The sequence below is a fragment of the Loxodonta africana genome, chromosome 12 (genome assembly GCF_030014295.1).
Source record: "Loxodonta africana isolate mLoxAfr1 chromosome 12, mLoxAfr1.hap2, whole genome shotgun sequence".
NCBI classification, from domain to species: domain Eukaryota; kingdom Metazoa; phylum Chordata; class Mammalia; order Proboscidea; family Elephantidae; genus Loxodonta; species Loxodonta africana.
The window spans coordinates 38,325,469-38,338,849 of record NC_087353.1 but is presented as its reverse complement, the minus strand read 5'-3'; the positions used below and the strand labels follow the sequence as shown (position 1 = coordinate 38,338,849).

Below are 13,381 nucleotides of genomic sequence, written 5' to 3'. Positions count from 1 at the left end.
CCATTCTTGTTTTGCATTCTCCGTTGACTTCTGCACAATGCTTTGCATATAAAACCACTTAGTAAGAACTTGATGATTGATCTTCAACCTGAATCTCATTTAAATAGGTTAATATTGATATGTGATCAACTTCCATACCTTTTCTTTAAAGGACAGATTTAAAATCTTAGTTACGTTCTCAGTATTTATATTACATATAAAAATGGACATTAATGGAGAGAAATTTCTTATTTACTAACAACCCCTACAGAGAGAAATAACTAGAAACTCAGGCTAACTTGGGGACATTAAGATATTTCATGAGGATTACAGCAATACTGATAATCCTTTGGAAATTATGCTGCCTAAACTTGTAGGAATATATTGGAATTAGTTAAAAAAAAGTCCCAAATTGGGGAACTCCTATTCATTTAATACAAGCAGGTTATCACACCTTAAGTTTTGAAGTTAGATTATTTATTTTGGGTGACTATATGTGGAATAAGACTTATTAGCACATTATAATTTGCACAGCCATTCTCTGAGATTAGAAAAAGGCTTTTATCAAACAGTGTAAAACTTCAATTAATTAGAACGATAAGACTCCACAGTTAACTAAAATTATCTGGCGTTTAACTGTTCAGATGAAGAGGTAAATGGAAGGCAGTATAGATCAATGAAAAGAATAACAGCCTAGGAGTCAGACTGAGGCTTGAACTCTGACATTTACAAGTTTTAGGGACTTATTAATGCAGATTAACCTTCCGGAATTTCAGTTTACTCATCACTAAAATGGAGCCAGTACTGCCGTGAGATAATACCTAACATGGAGTACATAAAAAAAAAAAAAAACATGGAGTACATAGCAGATGCTAAATGAATGGTTTCTGAATAAACATACACACACACACACACACACACACACACAAAAACCCCAAAAGACAAACGACAAACAGCTTTCAAAGTATATATGTCCTGAGTCACACATATTCAGCCAATCCCCAGGCACCACTTACACCAATAGCTTCAACCTTGTACATCACTGATACTCTGAATTCAGACCTGAGGAAGGCAGCCACAGTTCCTTACACAGATGGGTCAATAAGCATTTGCTCTGCACACTAAATTTTCCCCAGAAGTGAGTTTCAAGGTTTAGGCCTGGACCAAACTATCTGGAATACCATCTTGATCACAGGTCCTGCCCTTGTTTTCTAATCTAGTTTTGCGAGGCATAACTGTGTTCATTACCTAAAATGCTTAGAATATATGGGGGCAGGGTATTACTGAAGGAGTATTACTGGAACCCTGGAAGCTCTCCAAAAAACCTGTAATATGACAACTGTTCTCCCGTTTTTCCCAGAATGGACTTCCACAGAGCTAGAAAGCAAAGGAAACATTAAGTTCTCTCTGGTCACAGCAGCTGTAGAAGCAGAGCTATTTGGATTTTTGGTCTCTCCTAATGTAAAAAAAAAAAATTTTTTTTTTTCCCCCCAACGAGGTGGTGAGATAACTTCAAACAAGCAAACCTTACTGATGTCTACTAAATGGGCAGGTATAAAACGTGTGCTGGGGCCCTGTGTGTCAATACTGGTAGAGGTTTCCTTTTCTTTTTGGTATTTCTCTATCCCCCACTTTCCGAAAGTTCCCTTCATGCTACTCTGCTTTTACGGAAGACCTACATTAGTACCCGTTTTCGTTAACTCAAGGAAATCTGAAAAGGATGTTCGCTTTTATGAAGAAGTGGAAACAGCCTTCAGCGTTTGTTTTGCAGCGAGCCATTAAAAAGGCAGCGCGCAGCTGAGCAGCAGAGTGGCCCTTAAACCCAGCCCCGCGTGCCATTGACAGCTAGGCTACCTGGGCTACCATCCATCATCTCTCCCACCACCTCTCAGCATTCCAGTGTGCTCACTGTCTTCCTGATTCTGGTAAGCGAAACCACGCTGCACAGACGTTATTTCTACTTTCTATAGGCTGTGTATTTATCCTATCGTTCCTGCTTTTGCTGTGCTAGTGTTAGTGTTATATCAGGTTTTATGTGTTATTTGGTGATTTGGTAGGTTATTTTTTGGGTCTGGGAACGCTCATAAAATTTTCCCATATAAATAACAGTAATTGTTTCGTCTCTTTACGCCATTTTGGCTTACGAAAATGTCAAAGGAATGTTCTACTTTCAGATAGTGGGGGAAACCTGTATATGCAGCAAGAATTAAAAAAAAAAAAACTGAAACTGGTATTAAAATAAACAAAAAACAAAACATGATCCCTAGATACTCTAAAGATTTTCAGTCACCAATGGGTAAACACCATGCAGTATAACAAAATTTTGAAAAGAGGAAAGTAAACTCCTATTTTAAATATTTTCTGCAAGGTTTGACACAAAAAGGTTTTCAGTCAATTCTGTTATGTGGACCATGGAATTTAGCCACATTACACAAGTCTCAAAGAACATTCTGGTTAATTATTACATATGGGTACTTACGTTTCATAGCAATGCTTCTAAACTTTTTGACTACAAACCGCTTACAACTCTATCTTGTTATATATTTAAAGAAAGGAAAACAGCTTTATTTTGTGATTATAAAAATAGTACACACTGTGAAAGTTAAGATACTACAGAAATGAACAAAGAACAAATAAGGATAAAATTACTTGTAATCCCATCACTCAGAGATAACCACTGTTAACATTTTGTTAACCTAGCTGGATAAATAGATATACAAGAGTGAGCTCATGCTATATATACTGTGCTTTCTTAGCCTACTTTTAAAATATAACATCATGGACATCTCTCAAAGATAAGAAATGAAGATCCATTATTTCAATGTTAATAGCTGAACAGAACTTTCATAAAACTTTTTTAGGCTATTTAGCTCAACATTTCCCATGACTGTTACTCTCCCTAACTGCTGACAGATGTGCTACAGGAAAAAGTATTCCGTGGAAAAATAAATCGGGGTAACAAAGTTAAACAGGTTTCTTTAATGTAGAACTTTCCAGGAAATTATACACCTAATATGTCTTACAAATCCCCAAAAGTGGGAGAATGAAGCATTTCCCAAACTTAACTGAGCATGGAACATCATTTGTCTTAGATATAGCTGTTAATATTTCGTGGAACCTTGGCTTATGTTTTCCAAACTTCCTGAAAAAACAATCTTAGATTATAGATTGACTCAGCGGTGTGAGGTGGAGTCCAGGAATCTGGTTTAACAACTGCCTCAGATGAATCTTATCAGGGACCTTTGGGGGACACTGTAACCTTGACCTTTCTTTTAAGTAATGGCTCAGAACTAAATAGAACCTGGGAGCCTTTTCCAAACTATACACACTTGCCTTCAAAGAATAAGTTAATGGGCAGGAAAAAAAAGAAGACAGATGAAGGACAATTTTTTTCTTGCCTAGATATCAATCATTGTAAAGTTTTATACAAAATCAAAGGCATAAGGCATAATTTGTTTCACCCTTTCCACAGTGTCTCTTAGTGAAGAGATAGCAAGGAAATGGCAAATGAAAATCGTACCTTTTCCATTCTTGACAGATTATACCAGTGGTTCTCAAGTTTTAGTGTACTTAGGCATTACCTTTGGACCTTGTTAAAAATATAGATACCCTGAGATTTTAATCCAGCAAGGCAACATTTTTAACAGGTGATTCTATATTTCTTACCAGGTTAGATATTGTTGAATATAAAATATCAGAAAAACATGCACTCAATCCATGAAGCTGTTGGGCAAATTGTCCAGAATCTCCAAAACACTAGAATCAGTCATGTGTGCTTTGGACAACTTAATTCTGAGAAAAATACCAGTTATTTCTAGTAAGTAAGAGGAGAAGACATTAGGAATGACTAATGAGGAAGAGGTGTTGGACTATACTTATTACTTCTTATTTCTTTACACTTTATTTTATGGAGCGCTGTGTTCAGGAACATACACCTTAAGCTGTGGCTTAGTCACATCTATGGGGAGCCTAGACATTTGGACAACGAGACAATAATCTAGACCTGCTATGCCTTTGGTGGAAATGTATATAAATTATAGGCAAATACAATTAAGAGCCTTCTAAGTAAAGTTTTTTTTAAGTAAAGGTATGGAAGGCCCAATAAAGTTAAGGTAAAAATCAGAATACCATACACTTTAGCACTTTAGGCATGGAATGGAGACAGATTCCTAAACCTAAGCACAAGTCAAGTGCTACTCTTGGTAGAGGGTGTCACAAAGTTTGCACCCAGTAGATGGTATTAGTTTTTTATCGTACTCATTTCCAAACCTGGCTGCACTTCAGGATCACCTGGGAGACTTTTAAAAATACAGATTATTGGTTCTACCCACTGAAATAGCATCTTTGGGGGTAGCATGAGTCTGTTAAGATGCCCACTGGAGAACAACTAGTCTGTAGGAACCTGTTCCAGAAGTAACCAGGCTTACAGTGAGATTTATACAAATGGCTTCCTGAAAGAAAAAAAAAAAAAAAAAAATGAAGCTACTACTTCCTCCATATACCACTAGGAAGTCAAAACCCATAAAAAAAAAAAAAAAAACCAAACCCATTGCCATCAAGTCGATTCCAACTCACAGCAACCCTATAGGACAGAGTCAAACTGCCCCACAGAGTTTCCAAGGAACACCTGGTGGATTCAAACTGCCAACCTCTTGGTTAGCAGCTGTAGCACTTAACCACTACACCAATGGAGTTTCCCCACTAGGAAGTATATGATCTAAAATGTAATTAACGGAAAATCATCTGTAAACTTAGGAAATCTAATGTTATGAAAAACAGTTAAAATTAAGAAGCATGGTGGAATAATAAAAAAATATTTTCGAATTGTTTTTGAATAACACCCATAGAAAGAGGCCCTTAACAAAGAAACTATCTATTTAGAGAACAGATTACACTGGAAGAGGAGTATTAGGCTACCATAACTAAAAAAAAAAAAACATGACAATAATTTTTTTGGCTTATATTCGATGTGTTAGGTATTGCTCTAAAAACATATTTATTATATTTGTTGTTTTGTGCCATCAAGTTGATTCCGACTCATAGCAACCCCATGAGTTACAGAATAGAACTGCTCCATAAGGTTTTCTTGGCTGTAGTCTTTACTGAAGCAGATCTCCAGTCCTCTTCTTCTGCAGTGGATTAAAACTGCCAACGTTTTGGTTACCAGGCCAATGCAAAACCATCTGTGCCACCCTGGGACCTATATGACAATATTTTTAAAGTATCCTTTATCTCTGAGTCTGTAAACTTTCTTATCTCAATCCTCAAATAATTTTTCCTACCCTTCCTTTAATACTGTATGTAGTTCCTTAAGGGCAGAGAAAATACTTGTTTTCTATTTTTTTTTTTATAGTACTTACTAAGACACAGCAATTCTTTAAACATTAATTGATAATTTCTTAAGATACGTATTTTGACTTAAAACTTCAATGTGAAGCAGGAGATGCAAGAGCTGCAACAGTCATGATGTAAACATGGAGGACAGCGATCTTAGTATATCCAGAAGCCCTCTGATATGCTTGCCCTGCTGGGAATGATCTTCCAGAGCCAGACAAAAATATCACTTCCTCTCTGAAGTTGTACCTGATTCTGCAAGTCAGAATTAATTTTTTTCTTCTTTGGTTACAACTCTGTTATAGCCCATGCCACAGTAATGTGTAGAGTTGGTCCTACATTCTCCTATAGTGAGCTAGTTAAGGGCAGAAACCTGCTATTATCAGTGGCATCTTACACAGTGTTCTATGTATGTTAGGAACTTGATACATGTCTGCTGAATGAATGAATGAATGAATGAATGAATGAATGACCAAATGAGTGAGTGACCACCACATGACATCCTGTTTCTTTAGAAAGTGCATCCCAAATTTCAGGATCCACTCATGAATTACTTTGCTTACCCATTTCTTCCTTTCCTACAACAGATAATTGCAAAAACCATGATTTGGAGAAAATACTTACCAAGCTATAAGTTCTATATAAATTATTCAATATTAATAAAGAGCAAGCTTAATGAAAATAATTGAGAGAGAAAAACGTTACCTTCTTGAAACAGTTGTCTGGCATATGATGGCTCTCTGCCCTGAGGTTGGAAAAAAGCATAAATGCACTTCCTCACTAAATCCTCCCAGCCGGTTCTGCCAGCAGCTCTCAGGGAACTAGTATCAATAGAGATGATTTTACCTATAAAAAGAATGGCAGTTTACATTTATGATAGTTTCTTGATATAAATCATCCTTATTTCAAAACTAACTATTGCATCTGAGAAATATTCCACATATCCTCCCCTCTCCCCAGGCCCTGTCCAATGCTTAACGGACAAAAGCATTAAAAAGCACTATTAATGTTTATTTCATATGGTAAGGGAATATATCAGTGACATAATAATGAAGAATTGTTCTGGTTTTAGACTGTGTTATGTACTAGTATGTCATATTCTAAAATTCAATTTCAGTCACATACTAAACTCATTCCATAAAGACTTAAAGCTGCTGAGATTAATGCAAGTCAAACTCCTCTGACTTGCTCTTTGGATCCCTCTGTCTCTATATATTGCTGACTAGATCTTTATTGGGGAAAGAGAGGCAGACATAAAATACATTGTTTTGGTTTAAATTAATTTTCAATAACTAAGTGAACTTATGAGAAAATAAGCAAGCCACTCCCTTTCTACCTCCTCTTGGGCTGTAGGCAATATTCCATTTAAGAGTCAGTAAAGACTGAAGGCAACGGAAGTCAAATCAGAAAAAGGGAGTCAGTAAAGACTGAAGGCAACGGAAGCCAAATCAGAAAAAGGGAGTCAGTAAAGACTGAAGGCAACGGAAGCCAAATCAGAAAAAGAGAGTCAGTAAAGACTGAAGGCAACGGAAGCCAAATCAGAAAAAGGGAGTCAGTGAAGACTGAAGGCAATGGAAGTCAAATCAGAAAAAGGGAGTCAGTGAAGACTGAAGGCAACGGAAGTCAAATCAGAAAAAGAGAGTCAGTGAAGACTGAAGGCAACGGAAGCCAAATCAGAAAAAGAGAGTCAGTGAAGACTGAAGGCAACGGAAGTCAAATCAGTAAAGACTGAAGGCAACGGAAGTCAAATCAGAAAAAGGGAGTCAGTAAAGACTGAAGGCAACGGAAGCCAAATCAGAAAAAGAGAGTCAGTAAAGACTGAAGGCAACGGAAGCCAAATCAGAAAAAGGGAGTCAGTGAAGACTGAAGGCAACGGAAGCCAAATCAGAAAAAGGGAGTCAGTGAAGACTGAAGGCAATGGAAGTCAAATCAGAAGAAGGGAGTCAGTGAAGACTGAAGGCAACAGAAGCCAAATCAGAAAAAGAGAGTCAGTAAAGACTGAAGGCAACGGAAGCCAAATCAGAAAAAGGGAGTCAGTAAAGACTGAAGGCAACGGAAGCCAAATCAGAAAAAGAGAGTCAGTGAAGACTGAAGGCAACGGAAGCCAAATCAGAAAAAGGGAGTCAGTGAAGACTGAAGGCAATGGAAGTCAAATCAGAAGAAGGGAGTCAGTGAAGACTGAAGGCAACGGAAGCCAAATCAGAAAAAGAGAGTCAGTAAAGACTGAAGGCAACGGAAGCCAAATCAGAAAAAGGGAGTCAGTGAAGACTGAAGGCAACGGAAGTCAAATCAGAAAAAGGGAGTCAGTGAAGACTGAAGGCAACGGAAGTCAAATCAGAAAAAGAGAGTCAGTGAAGATTGAAGGCAACGGAAGTCAAATCAGTAAAGACTGAAGGCAACGGAAGTCAAATCAGAAAAAGGGAGTCAGTAAAGACTGAAGGCAACGGAAGCCAAATCAGAAAAAGAGAGTCAGTGAAGACTGAAGGCAACGGAAGCCAAATCAGAAAAAGGGAGTCAGTGAAGACTGAAGACAACGGAAGCCAAATCAGAAAAAGGGAGTCAGTGAAGACTGAAGGCAATGGAAGTCAAATCAGAAGAAGGGAGTCAGTGAAGACTGAAGGCAACGGAAGCCAAATCAGAAAAAGAGAGTCAGTAAAGACTGAAGGCAACGGAAGCCAAATCAGAAAAAGGGAGTCAGTGAAGACTGAAGGCAACGGAAGTCAAATCAGAAAAAGGGAGTCAGTGAAGACTGAAGGCAACGGAAGTCAAATCAGAAAAAGGGAGTCAGTGAAGACTGAAGGCAACGGAAGTCAAATCAGAAAAAGGGAGTCAGTGAAGACTGAAGGCAACGGAAGTCAAATCAGAAAAAGGGAGTCAGTAAAGACTGAAGGCAACGGAAGTCAAATCAGAAAAAGGGAGTCAGTAAAGATTTTCTAGGCATTATGCAGATTGAACATAAGGTTTATAAAATTTAGTAGTGATTTGCCATTGTTATCATATTTGAACAAATTTCCTAAATAGCTACTGGAGAATTCTGCTAAATTATTCCTCAGTTAATCAGGGGCTAACAAATCCCAGTTTTTGATTAATCAGATCTGTTTTGTTTTGTTTTACAATCCTATATTGACACAAAATAATACAGGTAGGATATATGTAAATTAAGAATTACATTAATGAAATTTTGCAAACCTACCACCCAAATTCAGAACTTGAAAGTTAGCAATACCATTTTGTTACCTGTACTCTCCTCCCTTGTCCCAACCCCATCTTTACATTTTCCTGTCAGTGGGCATCTAGACTGTCCCCGTTTTTACGCCACCAATGCTGCCATGAACACCTTCCCTTGTGCATGTGTGTGAGAGTTTCTCAAAGGTATATACCTAGTAGGGAGAATGTTTGGTTGTAGGTTATGTGAATGTTCAACATTCTTTTCTTTTTATATTAGCCAATTTATAATATTAAATGTTTCCAGAGACTTGTACCACCACCCTATGTGTTCACTAGTGGTCTGGAAGAGTTACTGATAATTTGATACCCTCTTCATCACTTGGTATCATCAGGCTTCTTTATTTATTCTAATTAATAGGTGAAAATGGTATCTCGTTGTGGTCTATACTTATATTTTCCTGATTATTAACGAAGTTGAGTATTTTTCATGTTTATATACCACTCATGTTGCCTCTTCTGTGAAATGACTAGTTGTGTCTTTTCCCTTTTCTCACACAATCTATTCAAATCTATCATACTTTTAAAGCCTCCACATTTTAACTAATCCCTTCCTTATATGTTACTTGGGTTGCTTAAAATAAAGTATTCATTAGACCTCTTTAACTTAGTTAGGGTCCTGAATCTGATGTACCCCAGTCTGGTCAGGTTGTTGCCCAAGTATTGGCATAAATGTAAGCGATAAATAAAAGAAACTGAAACTCAAAAAAAGGGATTTTGTTAATTAAGAACAATTTGTGGAAAGCCAGGTGAACACTGTGACTGAAACTATAGACAATTTTGGATTTTCTAAGAATTTTAATTATTTAATTTTGTGTCTTATTAAGTCAGATATCGAGTTGGTTGTAGCAGGGATCCCACTGTTAATCTTTCACGTGTAAAAATAGGCAGTGACTACGGGAGCCTGTATGTGTGCATGTGTGTGTGTGTGCGCGCGCGTGTATGTGTGCATTTCCATTTTTATGTCATTGTTGGCCCACTAGAGAACAAGAGAGTCTGGAATCAGAGGGGAGAAAGTGACTAAATTATCAGCAATGGCACCAGATGGTCAGGTCATGCAATGACTATGTAGAAGAGAATCATGAAGGGGTTCATTTAGAATACTCCTGTGCTTGCTAGAGGCAAGTTTAACCAACCAACCAATCAATCAAACAAACAAACAAGCAAAAAAAAAAACCACTTTCAACATTTCCTGGTAGGAGATATATATATACTTTTTTAAAAAAACATGGGCCATTCTGTGTAGAGTTAAAAAGTACTACTAAAATCTAAGAAATTAAATGTTTAATATTTATTATAGCTAGTTTATTTTTTAACTAAATCAATTCTATGATAGAATGTTAGTTTTATACTTTAAATATACTTTACATTTCTCTGGTCTCTTTTATATAATAAGTGTGTACGGTACAGTGATGCCCATTCATCAGTGCACCGGTGGAAGGCAACGCGATATAAAAGACAAGTTCTCTCTTATGGTCTAAAGATTTCAGTTCTCAGCAATCAGCAGCATGATCTTGGACAAGTCACCATTCCTTCATCTGTAAAATGAGTAGGCTGGCTTCTGTAATCTCAGGTTTCCTCTAGTTCTACAATTATTTTATGACCTGTTGTTGTTGTTAGTTGCCACAGAGTCGGTTCTGACTCATGTGATAGAGTAGAACTACCCCACAGGGTTTCCTAGGCTGTAATCTTTATAGCGCAAATGCCAGGTCTTTTCTCCCATGGTGCCACTGGGTGGGTATGAACTGCCAACCTTTTGGTTAGCAGCTGGGAGTTTAACTGCTGCACCACCAGGGCTCCATATATAAATATATATATATGTATGTATGTATATAATACTATGCATATTTTAGATATATCTAAGATTTTAATGCTGGGTCATTAGGCAGAAACAAATTTATCAGTAAAAACATTTTTCCTTTAATACAATCCAATTTGGGATTCAATTTATAGAAATACGGCATGAGGAAAAGCTGAAATACTTTCTTCCTAAATTATCCTCATAACTTTGAAGGCTCCCTTGTCTCCCACATTCATTCTGTGCCCTGACCACCACCTTTTACAGCAAGCTTTCTTTCTGCTAACTCACAAGGCCCTTATTTGCATTTCTTTTTATACTAACCAATTACTGACCCAAAAGAGCAGTAGGTTTTTCTTTATTCTTTTTTCAGTGGACCCTATTTTTCCTCCATGTAAAAATATCTTTGCTTTTCAGTAAGGGTTTATTAAATTTTTCAGTGCTGCTCAATGGTGGAAAATGGAAAGGAACATGAACATAGCAGACTTAAGAAGGGGATGAAGAAAGGTATGGTAATTGAAAATGATGCTCTCGCTCCATGTTCCTAGATATTCTCTTTACCATTTTCTATTATGGGTGTTAATTTATCCCTGCCCACTCTTTAGCAAAAGAAATTGAGAGCTTATGTTTAAAAACACAAAAACAAACATCCATCATAGGAATATTAGATTTCTGGAAATAAAAATATTAATAAAGAATGTGGCAGGACCTTATAAACAGTAGTAAGGTCAAAATGTATACTTTAAACTTTCATGGAGAATAAGGTTCAGTAGAAATGATTTTTTTAAATCTCAGACTGCTAAAAAATATACCTCTAGTATCTTTATTTTAAAATTAGAGAATTGGGAGATACATATGTAACTGATGTAAATAAAGTTATGAAAATCTTATGTGTAGAAGTAAAGATAAAATTAAATAACATATAAAAATACTTTATCAATTATAGAGAACAAGAAGAATTTAACTTTTGCTGAAAATCAAATTGGAAGCAGGACTTTACAAAGAAGGCCTTATTTTCAGGCACTCTCGCCATTACTCACCCTTGTGGCTCTACTTCCTTTTTCAGTTCTTCTAGCAGACCTTTCCGTTCTACCAATCTCAGGGCTTTTTGCTGCTCTGCTTCCTCACCCAGGAGCACTCATTCTGGAGCCATGGCCCTTCCTCACTGTCCCCCCACACCCCTCCTCTACCAACCATACTTTGCATGGCTGGCACCACCTCCTCCTTCAGGGTTCAAGGGCTTCTCTGACCAGTTAGTTTTAAAACAGGACTTCGCTTTTAGCTTCCCTTACACCATCTCACACATTTCCCATCATAAAACACTTTGCAATTTGAAATTATATCTTTGCTTTTTGCTCAACCAGGCACACTCTGAACAATCATGCAGTGACAGACACTTCTAGGCACTCACTCAATGTGTGTCAAATAAAATTTAAGAAAAAGATTAAAGAAAAATCCAGATACATGTAGGTATAATATTATAATCCCCATATTTATATCCATTTATAAACATATTTATATCTACACTGCCAAATTTCTTAAACATTCCCTTCTGTGATTTCGAATAGTCACAAAAAAACTCTTCTCCCCAGCATCCTGCCCATGATAATGATTACAGTATCTAAAATGCAGAATATTAAGACCACTGTTTAAAATGTTTTCTGTAGAAGACTAGTAAGCAGAAGTCTATTATCATTGGAATAAATAACACAACATTTTGGAGATAATTAGTTTTATGGGCATAGTCACGTTATTAACACTTATGGAATATTCTGAACTTTACAGTTATTACCTGTAGTATCTTGCTTGGTCATAAAGGATTCTACACCCGTAACAGCTGGAGGCCGAGGTAATCGCCGCGCAATGCAAATCAAACATGACTGGAAATCTACCCAAAATAAGAAAGGCAAATTGAAGAGGGAAGAAAATGATTTATATCCATCAGTTACCATAAATGATTTTTATAAAAACAATATATGTTACAGGTGACATAATATTGGAACCACTCTGATCTAACAGTATATTAGAAAAAAAAAATTGCTAGCAGCCAAAAACTGGTAGCTCTAGGTAGAGATCTAGTTAGTATAAATTAAACTAGAGGAGACTGGTATATCTCATGTACTTGCAAGATAACAATTAGAACAAGAAGTTTGGGTTAGCTTTAAGCAACACAGAGGTGTTTTTTTTAAATACAGTTTTATAGTCTATTTTCTATACTCATCAGTAGTTATTCTTACAAATACTGTGCAGACAATAATTATCATATGAGAAAAATAATATTTAACTATTTCTAGAGAAGCATTATCTTGTGCTTGACAGAAGACTTTATGTTTTCAGGAAAGCCAAAGTTTTCAAAGTCTCATTCCCAAATTTTGTTTTGAGGGTGCCATACACATTATCATAAAGATGAACCTTAATCATGTAAGAAAAAGACTTGGCATGTGTACTTTGTAAAAGTGCCCAGTTGATTCTGATACCCGTTCCCTGGCGAGACCCACTAACACATGGCCTTTTAAGCATCTACTACCTTCCCTGGTCCTTCAGTTCCCAATCTGTGGGTGTTCTGAAACTTACTCGGTCTAAGTTTACGTGGAAAACTCATCCACTGTCACATTTTAAACTAGTTCCATGTTGATGCCATGTTTGTAACAGAGCTTCAGTTACATGTTTTCTTCTGTTTATATGCTTTCTTCTTATAAATTACTTTGTATGGCCTTAAAAATGTCAACTCTAATCTCTCATGTTCCCTATACTCTAAACTTGAAACCTCCTAAAATTCAGAGCTGTTCAGCAGCCTGCTGCATCTGCTCCCTGTCTAACTGGCAGCCGTTCGTTGCATCTCTCATTTCTAGGCAACAAGCTGGGAATGACAGCTCAAAACTGAGAATTTGGGGGCATATTAAAGGGATAATTCTAGATGTCTGCAATTGTTTTTGGCTTAAAAATGCAGAAAGACGCATAGCAAGTTGAAGAGCCTCTATGATGTATAGTAATCAAAAATGCCATCAGAAGTAGACAGTTTATACTCAATTACCCTTAAGCCAT

The 13,381-nt window shown here is 36.8% G+C and overlaps 1 protein-coding gene across 12 annotated transcripts in view; it reads right to left on the bottom strand.

Moving 5' to 3' along the window:
- Window positions 1-13,381, bottom strand: part of NCOA1 (nuclear receptor coactivator 1) — a 279,928-nt gene that overhangs the window by 62,356 nt on the left and 204,191 nt on the right. For all 12 annotated transcript variants that reach the window (XR_010323560.1, XM_064295108.1, XM_064295105.1 and 9 more), the window contains 2 exons: window positions 12,129-12,224; window positions 6,019-6,159 (listed from right to left, as the gene is read on the bottom strand). Coding sequence is in view for 11 of the 12 variants with exons in the window: in XM_064295108.1 (XP_064151178.1) it covers window positions 6,019-6,159; window positions 12,129-12,224 (237 nt within the window). In the remaining variant the exon portion in view is untranslated. The remainder of the gene's footprint in view (window positions 1-6,018; window positions 6,160-12,128; window positions 12,225-13,381) is intronic.